Genomic DNA, 11,194 nt, shown 5'->3' with positions numbered 1-11,194 from the left:
ATGCACTTCTTTCAGCTGTCATCAGTAAACCCAAATGCTCAGCATGTAAAAACCGCTAATTTTGCACAAGCATCACCACATGTTGGTGCATTTCTCATGGTGGGCTGTTGCTCCTTCACACGGAGCCTGTTTATGGGCCAGCTGCTTGGTCGGACACTCCCATATAACTTAGTTGTTCCTAGGAATCAATTTAACACAATGCAGGGCGCCTGGGCCAAGTTCCCCGAAAATGAGTGCACTGGTTTCTGCCAAGACAGAAATCTCTCTACTTAGTAGTTTATCTGAAATGTCATGATTCGCTGTTGATGGTGACAGAGTGGATTTATGGGTTTGCAATATTTAACCTAATAATTAAAAAAGTCACGAGGCTCATTTAGGAGAGCAAAGGTACGCAATAAATCTTGTGTGTCTGTGAATAGAATATGGAAACCCTGAGAGGCAAGTGAGAAAAAAACTAACTTTTATACCATATAAATAAATAAATACAATTTAAAAATATGACATATAAACTTTTAAATAAGTTTATATAAAAGTAACGTAGGAAAATAATACTGACCAAAAAAATCACTGTCCAAAAATGTTTGTTTTTACCTATTTTTAATTGATAAATTGAAAAACTACAACTCAATGACCAAAACTTTTTTCCATGTTTTTGCTGAAAAAATTTTTCAACCACCTGTTTCACCTATGAAAAATTAAAGAACTTAAAATGATCATAGCATATTCTTTTCTTTTCTTTTCTACTTCTTCTTCTTTTCTAGTCATAAACACAGAAGAAAACACAACTTCTATTAGAATTTAAAAAAATTTCACACTCGCCTCTCAGGGCTTCCGTACTAATGGGTCAGCAGAGAAGCTTAAAACAATGCTGGTCACCAGTTTGTCTTTTTCTGTTTTTGTTTTTTTTTTTTTTGACATTGTAAAGCTGAGATAAAATAAATAGTTATAAGTTATAGCGCTTTTTTCTATAAAAAGTTTTCTGTGTTTTCATGTCAATAAGACTAATGAGGGCTAATGACCAACTTCAACTCTTTCAACCTTTTTCAATAAAAGTTAAAAAAAAAAAAAAACTTAATTTTTAGCATTCTTTTTGTTCTTAATTCCTCTCCTAAAAAGTAAAATGTGAAACAGATCAATATAATACATAGTAAATAAATAAGCTCCTCTTTTGCTTCGTTTGACATCTTCTCACGCTTGTCAGTATAAACTTTGACGGATGATTGAGCATTGTTTTCAGTTCATTTTGTCGAACCTGTTCAGATGGGTGCAGAGTTATTGCCGCAGATGGTGATGGAGTTTGGTAATTTCAGGTCACAGACAAAATGCAGACATGTATGGTGTCTAAACCTGCCTTTTAATCATGCTTACAGATTTGGCGTGATAAAAGGATCCGCTGACGTCTGCCAGTAAACCTACTATCTGGACATGTCGCAACATTGAATGACACATTTTACTTTCGATATTTGCCTTTTTCTTTGGCATTGACGGCAGCCACGCGTTGGGTGTTTTTTGGCCACTCGGTGTGGGTGAGGCGATTGTTTCATAAGGAACTAGAAATACTGCCACATGGTCTCCACACACCTGTCAAGTTGCACTTATAGTTTACATGCATGTGTGTGAAAACATGCATGCTTCACACGCAGGTGATCTGTACAGTCAGCACGGTTTAGAGGTAGAAACGCAGGTTTCCTGTTTTAGGAAGTCACAGCAACCATGATTTTTGACCTTCAAACACTAGATTTTTATCAGTACATACTTGACTCCAAGTGAACGTTTGTACCAAATTGGAAAAAACATCATTCAGGCCATCCTCTCTGAAATGAGACAGATGGAAGGTCAAAGTGACCTTCGAACACCAAATTCTAATCAGCTTATTGTTCAGTCAACGCAAATGTTTGGGCCAAGTTTGAAGAAATTCCCTCACGATGAAAACGAGGCTGACGAGGTCACAGTGAGGTCGCCTTTGACCTCTGATCACCAAAATCTAAACTGCTCATCACTGAGTCTGAGTGAATATTTGTGCCAAATTTGAACAAAGTCCATCCAGGCGATCTTCACAAGAATGTGCCGGACGGATAGACAGACAGAAAACATGATGCCTCCAGCATTGGCTATTGCTGGCATGGAGGCAAAAAAAAAAAAATGTCAGTGCATACCCTCTAAAAGTGAAAATACCTCTTTGGGTGTGCAGAGACTTTGAAGACTTTTTTCAAGGATTAAAACAAATGTGTTTGCATGTGCACGGGGTTGAGTGGGGTTGCTGGTAAAGCAGTCTGGATGCTACACTTATAAGATTTTCTGCAGTGAGGTTGATGAAAAAACATGAAATGAAGAGTGAGGAGAAGGAGAATGATGAGAAAATCATTCCCTGAACTCTCATTCCTCCAAGGAAAATAAGATGAGAGTATTTTTTCTACAGAAGTGCTATAAATACATCCTGATTTGAAGATATTTCAACTCTATATATTAATTTTTGACATTTAGTGGAGCATATTGATGATGTGGGGGTATGTAAAGTTCAACGCAAACACATCTGGAACTGGTTAGAGCCAAAAGTTAGAGATGAATAAGGGAACATAAATAATTAAAAATGTCAGATTCAACAGAAACAACGTTAACATTTTTTTTTAGCAAAAAAATAAATAAAAATCAAACATAATTTGGCATTTATTGCTGCTCAGTGTTTGTGCATCAAATAATCTGTTTAATCTCAAATAACTAAAACAAACAGAGATGGAGAGAGAGCACAGACCGGCTAACATTCACTGTTGGAGGACACAAACTCAATGTCTCACAAAGTCAATTCAACCTGAGGCTGGTTGTACAAAAAACAGACGTTACTCTGTTTTAAATGAGCATTGTAAATTCATATTTAATGCAATCCTTATTCGTAACATTTTTTTCTGTTGCATCATAGTGTGTTTTTTGTGAAGGTGCTTTAAACAAAGCTAGAAATTTGTAGTCCTTTATAGAAGTATGTCTAAAGTATTCTGTCACTGGTATTTACTGGTTTTGATCAAATCTGTGCACTTTTTTAAGTCCTCTACAATAAAATATGATTAAAACAACTTTGTATTAAAAGGGGCGCTATGTGACGTTCAGAGCAAACATGTTTGCTATGTCAGGATATAGTGGAGGAATTAATGCTGCCTTATCTAAATGTCAAATGTTATTTAGTTAAAGTGTAATAGTAGTAATATTTGTAGTAGAAGTAGCTGAAGCTCAGTTGTCCGTTCTCTATGATCGGATATGGATGTGGTCATAAAGCGCCCTCTGCTGGCCAGAAGATGCATTTCATTCATACACATAATTAAAACATTACGAGTCATTCAAACCGTCTTCAGCATCGTGTGTGAGGTAGATGACACTTTCAGGCGGAAAAAGGGGAAAAAACATATTTTTTAAAATTTTATGCACTTGTTTAAAAGTCATTTTTGTCATAATTTTTAGGGTTTTTTTTGCTTATTTTCCGGTAATTTTCTTGTAACTTTTAAAAAATTAAGTCACTAAAACAAAATAATGACTTTTTTACAACAATAATTACTTAGTATCTTAACATAAGAACTAAGTATCTCAATCTTCAGTTCGTGTCTCAAAATAATAACTTAAATATATTAAACTAAAAGTATTGACTTGGTATCTCAAAATAATGACTAATTACCTCAAAAAATAGTGAATTACTTTATCAAATTAAGGGATTAGACCAAAGACTGCAGTAAACCCGTCTTTGCATCTGGCTTTGCTCCTCTCCAGCGTTCACTGCCTGAGACATCTGCACCAACCTGAAGAAAGCTTGCAAGAACTAGATAAATTAGATTCAAGTTAATGTTAATTATAGAGAGATCATCAGAGGTGTCGAATTTTTACACGACAATCTCAAAAAAATGAGAAACTTTCCCAGAAAATGTTCTAAAAAAAAACTGTATCTCAAAATAGTCAGTTAGTATCAAAGCGGTGACTTAGCATCTTAAAGAAACTCTGAAAATAAGTCATTATTTTGAGAAAGTTTCTCATTTTTATGACTCACAGAATCATTTTTTAATTTTTTCTTTTAGCTTTCTACTAATTTCCTGCTATTTTTCGGGCCATGTGCTGTTACTACGTCCCACTGCAGCTTAAAGGCGCGACAACTCTGTCCCCCAAATCCATGATTGTACCTTTTATTTAGAACGGCAAAGGAGGCGTAATGGCGCGACATTCCCGCCTTGAACAGGCCGTGTGAAAGCGGCTACGGTTGGTTTATATGGATCTCCTTTCAAAATTCAAGATGTTTTTTATCATTTGACACGGCTGCTTTGAAAATAACAGCTGTATGAGTAAAATTTTCAACATAACCCACAAAATATTTTAAAAATTTGAACTGAAAAGTTCTGTGCTTTAATGAAAACGCACAAAAAAAGCTGTTCTCATGAAGAATCCCACATCTGCGTCACTGAAATTTCCACCGGAAACTGGATGATTCAGACGAACGCGGATAAGGAGTATAAATATTTACCAGAGGAACTGTGATCCAGAGTTTTTTTGGAAAGCATGACACCGTCTGCCTCCTTTCAGACTATAACAGTAAAATAAAAAAATAAAACTGAAAAGTAAATATATATCAGGCTAAAGTGTGGATTTAAGTGTCCAGAGAAGCTGCCTGGAAGCTATTCGTCATTTAAACACATCTGACAATATAAGCCCGTTCAAGACTCAAACAAAGACACGCTGCCAACAAACACCGACTCTGTTAGATCATTTAATTAACCCTTTAAAACCAGAGTTAAATGGCTTGATTTCTTTGAAAAGCTCGAAAGGAAGGCAATGAGCAAAGAAAGACAAAATGACCCTAAAATTTGCAAGAAATGGGTCAAAAAAAAATGAGCTAAACTTATTTCAACACTTTTTCCACACACATTTTCCTCATAATAGCCCGAAACACTCTCTTCTCACACTTCACAATGCTGAAATGTTGTATCTTACTTGATTTTAAGATTTTTGGTTTACAGTTTTATGATTTCATGATTTTTTTAAAAAATTGAATTCCCTCGATGTTCTGTTTTATGTTTCTGTCTATTACAAACACACAGCGCATAATAGTGTGTTATATTTCCTCAACCGGGCACTTATCGCATCAGATTGACTCCCATCAGGTTAATTAACATGATTAATCATAATCCAAAAAGGTTTCTGTAAAAAGTATAAATTAAGATGAATCCAGGTGCTACGTTTGTGATGGAGAGACAGGAAGCGGCGGGGTGTCCTCTGGTGCAACAATAAAACCCTTCCCCTGGGGGAACCATGTCTGCAGAGCTTCTGTCCAGCTGCCGGTTTTGCAAAACGTCAATAAGATGTCAAACACTGTGGACAAAGAGAGAAACTGCATTAATAACAAATAAAAAATGCTCATTAAAATATAATTAAAGGTAAACTCTGCAGGATTTTCCTAAACAACATAACAGTGTATAGAATTGTATAATTTTATATCAGGGCTGAAGCTTACCAGTATTTTAATTATCGATTAATGTTCCTGTTATTTTCTAGATTACTCGATTAATTTTGTGGTCTAGAAAATATCAGAAAACAGTTTAAAAAAAACAAAAAAACATCCCAGTGTTTAAATGTCCGAGCTGACGTCTCTGCATGTCTTGTTTTGTCAGACTGAATTCAAAGATATTCAGATTTTATCATAAACAGAGAGAAAAGTAGGAAATCTTCATATTTAATGGGCTGAAAACAGCACATTCTACTATGTTTGCACGAAAAATTACTTTCAACAATTGCTCCATCATTAAAGTAGTTGGCAGATTTTTCTGTCAAACAACCGATTGATCAGTCGACGTATCGTTGCAGCTCTAAATGAAACGATCACTCACCCTGATTAACAGCGAGGATCTTTGAGTGGAAGTTCTTGGCGTTGTTTTTCTTCACCATGTACTCGTCTATGGGCAGCCTCGCCGTGCGGACGCTCAGTTGTCTCGCCCTCGTGAAGCTCAACTTCTGCAGGGGGGAGCGCAAGATAAGATAAGATTAGATGTGATGCGATGCGATACGATACGATACGATACGATACGATACGATACGATACGATACGATACGATACGATACGATAAGGGTTCACTGACTGTGAGTTGTATAATTACTGTAAAAATATAAATATCATTGCACACTAAGTTTTAAAATATTGACAAATGAAATAATTGCCCACATGTTACACAGTATACATACAAAATATATTTATTAATAACATAAAGACGCATTAATAACAAGAACTGGATTTTATTCGGGCTGAACAGAAAACAGAAGAAGTCTGTGTTGTGTGTTAATGTAAAATACCTTCTGGATGCTCTCATCCACGAGGCCGCCGAGGACGTACACCTTATCAGCGTCGACTGTTTCTAAAGCTGAAAATAATCAAAAATAAAATTAAAGAAAAACAACACTAAATATGGACACATAGCATGAGCATTAGCTTTCATTCAGGGGTTTTAAATTTTATTTGACATTATTTCTGTGTTTTACGACATCTTAATGTCAAATGTGATTTAGGTAAAGTGTTAGTCGTAATATTTACAGTAGAAGTAGCTGAAGCTCAGTTGTCCGTTCTCTATGATCGGATATGAATAATGCGCCCTCTGCTGGCCAGAAGATGCATTTCATTCATACACATAATTAAAATACTTTGAATCATTCAAACCGTCTTCAGCATCTGGTGTGAGGTAGACGACACTTTCAGGCGGAAAAAGGTCCAGGCAGCTTTCTTCTGTTATGTCCATCTGAATCAAACAGACAAAGGGCATGAAAAATAAAAAATAATCGTACTTTGTTGCTTAATAATTAAACTATTCCTTTTTTAGATTATGTAGCATTTTATCTATTTAGTTTGGGGCTAAACTAACATTTAAAATACTTGTCTGCAAAAGCAGCTTTGTCCTCCCTTTTAGAAATATTGAGCTGTGAATATCAGGATGTGAACGACAAAAATCACCATGTATTTGAGGAAGCCTTCGTTCATCCTCAGGCACTCTCTGTAGAGACGGCTGTCCTCTCTCAGGTCAGTCAGGACAACGTGAAACGGTCGAGTCGCCTTCTTGTTCGAGCCGTACAGCCTTCGTAACTGTCCAGCCAGCCGACTGATCTCCTGAACCACACACACACACACACACACACACACACAGTGAAGGACAGGTGAATAAATGCAGACAGGTGAATGTATCTCTTTGGAAAACCATGATCTGGAACAAAACCGGGTGTGTAGTATAGAAGCCCATTCCCACCTTTGTGATGGAAAAAAAAGCAAGTCACTAAAATGAGAAAATTTCAAAAATTATGACTTATAAAATAATGACATATCACAATATTGAAAAACTTTCTCAAAATAATGATTTAATGTTCCAAAATAAAGAGTCAGTATCTTAAAAGAATGACTGATAACCTCAACGATAATTACTTAGTATCTTAAAATAATGACAAATATCTCAAAATAATGCCTAATTACCTTTAAAAAAAACATAGTTTCTCAAAATAGAGAATTAGTTTATCAAAAATAATGACTTAGTATCTAAAAGTAATGACTAACTACCAAAATAACATAGTTTCTCAAAATAGAGAATATGTTTAGCAAAATAATAACTCAAGTATCTCAAAATAATGACTTGACATCTTAAATTAATGTAGTATTGGTATAATAAAATAATGTCTAAGTATCTCAAAAAAAGTTTGTATCACAAAATAATGACTTAGTATCTCAAAAAATAGATACTGTATAAAAAAAATCACTCAGAATCTTAAAATAATAAATCAAAGAAGCTGTGAAAAACATGTCTTAGTGTCATTTCTCATCATTTTGAGAAAATTTCTCATTTTTTTGACTCAAAAACCGTCTTTTGGAGACTCAGTGATGCTGTTTTGGGGCACTGACCTTGTCAGACATGCTGTCCGTCATACTCAGGTCAACGCAGAGTTTGAGCCCCGCCGACTGAGCCTCGGCTAGTCGCTCTCTGGTGATCGCTTTCATGACCCTTTTGGTAAACTGAGGATTATCTGCGCTGGTGCCTGTATGACAAAAAACACAGGAAAGACAGATGTTCTGCTTATGAAAGCTCGAGAGTAAAATGAGCAAAAGCAAAACGTCTGTTTGGACTCTGTTGACGTGATGTGTACCCGAATCCTGCTGCTCCCGGTTCAGCTTCCTCCGCTGCTTCTCTTCTTTCCTCTTGCTTTTCTTGGCCGCCAGCTGCCTCTCCCAGTGCCGCTGCTTCCTCAGCACATTTTTCTGTTCAGTTATCGGACAAAAACACCATTAACAGTGCAGATTAACTCAATACGTCAATGGTATTTTAAGACAAACTAAATAACTAAACATTTGGAAACCAGGCACCTATGCAGACTTTGGTTGGATGTTCAGCTTGTTATCAATGTGTCTTTAATCTTTTTTAAAGGGTTTTGAAAATATTTAGTCTTGTGGGTCACAGAAGTGTTTGAAATTATGGTCAATTGTATATTTTATCAACCAGTGTAACCTAAAAACATTCAAATTACCTAAATAAGAAAGATTTGGTTTTCAACTTTAAGTTAAAACCCATCCACAAATGATAAGATTTGCCTGCTTTGATGTGTTTAAATTGTAATATAAATATGTTTGGTGTTTTTAGGAGACACATCAAGCTGCTAAGGGACTGTTTGTTATTTATGAGAGAGGAGGGGTCGATGCAAAAAAGAGAAAGCATGTCAAATATCTTCTAAGCAGTGGGAATATTTTTTTATTTTGGCGTAGGAAAGAGGCATACAAATTGTTGTACGATAGACTTAAAAAAACATGCATTTGGAAGGCATGTTTTCTTAAAAAATTGTACAAAAAAAAAAAAATACACCATTCATCATAATCAGAAACTGTAAAAACAAAAATTATTGTTGGATTTTTAAATTTCTAATGATGCATGACTCTAATAGTTCTAATAATGAAAACTAACCAGCATTCATGAAAAGAGTGAAAAACTGACACTTTTTTATTTTAACTATAGGATTTGGTCTTGAACTTTTAACTTTTAAACATCAAATGGTAACTTTTTAAAATCTCACAGCTAGTATATGTTGGATGGAGACTCGCATTTTTTTTCTAAAATTACTCAGAGGCTTAAGTTTAAAAAAAAATGTAGCTTTGAAAAAAGGTCACACCCCAGCTACTCCCCTAAATAAATAAATAACAGTCCCTTTAAAAAAAAGAAAAAAGATGTTTGTTTTCATTGTGTTTCTGTTGTTTTTGCCATTTTCAGTTCTGTGTAAATATTTTTTCATTCATTTATATTTCAGTGGTTTAAAATTACCTTACGTGTCTATTTTTTCCTTTAAAACATACAGCATTAACAATCATGTAATTAGTAAATCAAATAAGCAAACATTAAATGAATATGGAAACTTTAATACTTTAGCTCCTACTCTGGAAACGCAGGTTTTAGGAGGTTTTAATGTATTCCGTATTTAAAATGAAAGTAATCAAACTTACTGAAAACGGTGCCGCTTGTCTCTCGGGTCTGTCTTCCGGCGCATCCGTCTCCACGTCTATCTGAAGCAGATCCATGTCCTCTGAGACTCCGTTCAGCTGATGTTCACAAACATCTGGACCAATCTGAGCCATCTCTGTCTCGTTATTTGTGTCATTTAACGGCCAAAAAAATCACATTTGTGTTGATATCGTAGCGCTAAATATTCCCGAAATGATCGTTTTCCTGCAGTCTATGAAATGACACATTAAAAGCAACAAATGAGTGAAAAAGAGGCAGAAAAAGAGGAAACGGTCCGCGCTGGAAAAGTGTTGTTTCCATGTGAGCGGCGCGTGTGGATGACGTCAGAGTAAACAAAGCGGGGAAGGGGGCGGGGACAAGAGATGACGTACAGTAGTAAAAGTATGAGAAATTTGTTGAAAATACAGTATAATTAACAAACTTTAGGCGATATCTTTCAAGATATTAAATAGAATTTATTACACAGAATTTTGATTATATATATATTATATATATAATGAATTTTTTAACAATATGGCACCATATTATTAATTTAAAAAAAAGCTAAAAAGACATTTTTTTAAATAACTTTTACAATATGATGCATTTAACACAAACCCTGGCATTTTTAAACGTCATTATTAATTGTTTTGTTTGCTTGTTTTTTTATTTTCAAAAATTCTTCTTCTTTTATTTTTATTTTATTTTTCTATGTATCCGTATTTATTTCTGTAAATGAACTTGTGTACAATATAGAAATTTAAAAAAAGAAGACAATATTGTCCATTCAGGCGGACATTAACCAAATATTGGGGATTTTTTGGTGTTTGTGTGATGTTTAATTACTAAATTACTAAAACATTCAGTATTTTGGATTAGTAGCAGTGTGGTTTTATTTCCACCAACACACCAGCAGAGGGCAGCGTAATGCTGATATAACTGCAATTGAATTGGACATATATGAAATTATATTAATTTGTGCCATTAATTTTCTCTTTTGGACAATTGTCTGACTTTATTACACGCCTCCTAAAGTACTTTGTACTCCAGTATCAATAAAACAAGATAAAATCTTAGTACTCTTAAATAGTACTAGGTTCCACTTAAACAGCTTCCTTTTTTGCTGTTTTTCTACATGTATTTTCAGTTTTTGGGTTCTGTGTACACATACTTTTTGTTGGATAATGTCTTACTCCACTGTTTTAAGTTACATATGTATATTTTGTACTTTGATCCTTGTTTTGTGTGTGTTTGTTAGTTTAAAGCACTTTGCATGTTAAATCAAATGACATAAACTAATGTATTTCCACACTGCAGTGTTAGTGCAAGTAATTGCATTAAATATAACAAATTGAAAATAGTTTAATTATTTCTTCCCAACCTTTACTGCTGGAGAGGTTACTTTTGAAATGTAATAGGTTAAAGATTACTAGTCTAAAATGTAATACCTTGCATAACTATTTTGATTACTTCATCAACATAGTGTAACCTATTACATCTGATTACTTTTTGATTACTTTTCCAACCAATGTTTTAAAAAGCAATAAAGCTAAAAAGGCTTAAAAAACATAAATGTATAAATGTTAAGCTCAGATTTGTCTCAATGGCTTTGCTGGCACACATTGTCCAAAAATATGCCTAAAAAAGGGGAAAAAAAAAAAGATGTAGAACAACAAAATGAATGTTTTATTCAACATATAAACCTTTTAATT

General features: G+C 34.5%; 1 protein-coding gene across 1 annotated transcript; it reads right to left on the bottom strand.

The window, feature by feature from the left end:
• Window positions 1-4,834: 4,834 nt before the first annotated feature.
• trmt10b (tRNA methyltransferase 10B) lies at window positions 4,835-9,795 on the bottom strand. Its single transcript, XM_042512515.1, has 8 exons — window positions 9,485-9,795; window positions 8,143-8,254; window positions 7,901-8,034; window positions 6,968-7,120; window positions 6,677-6,755; window positions 6,316-6,383; window positions 5,856-5,979; window positions 4,835-5,340 (listed from the first exon to the last, which is right to left on the bottom strand). The coding sequence occupies exons 1-8, from the start codon at window positions 9,614-9,616 to the stop codon at window positions 5,204-5,206; spliced, it is 939 nt and encodes a 312-aa protein (XP_042368449.1). The 5' UTR covers window positions 9,617-9,795; the 3' UTR covers window positions 4,835-5,203.
• Window positions 9,796-11,194: the final 1,399 nt, after the last annotated feature.

The sequence above is a fragment of the Plectropomus leopardus genome, chromosome 23 (genome assembly GCF_008729295.1).
Source record: "Plectropomus leopardus isolate mb chromosome 23, YSFRI_Pleo_2.0, whole genome shotgun sequence".
In the NCBI taxonomy this organism is placed as follows: domain Eukaryota; kingdom Metazoa; phylum Chordata; class Actinopteri; order Perciformes; family Serranidae; genus Plectropomus; species Plectropomus leopardus.
Note: the sequence above shows the minus strand (reverse complement) of the source record. Positions and strands in the feature narration are given on the sequence as shown.

Coding starts and splice junctions, on each gene's coding strand:
- trmt10b (XM_042512515.1), bottom strand. CDS start 9,616: ATGGCTCAGATTGGTCCAGATGTTTGTGAACATCAGCTGAACGGAGTC. Junction 8,255..9,484: donor GACAAGCGGCACCGTTTTCA/GTAAGTTTGATT, acceptor ATAACTGAACAG/AAAAATGTGCTGAGGAAGCA. Junction 5,980..6,315: donor TGGATGAGAGCATCCAGAAG/GTATTTTACATT, acceptor TCCCCCCTGCAG/AAGTTGAGCTTCACGAGGGC.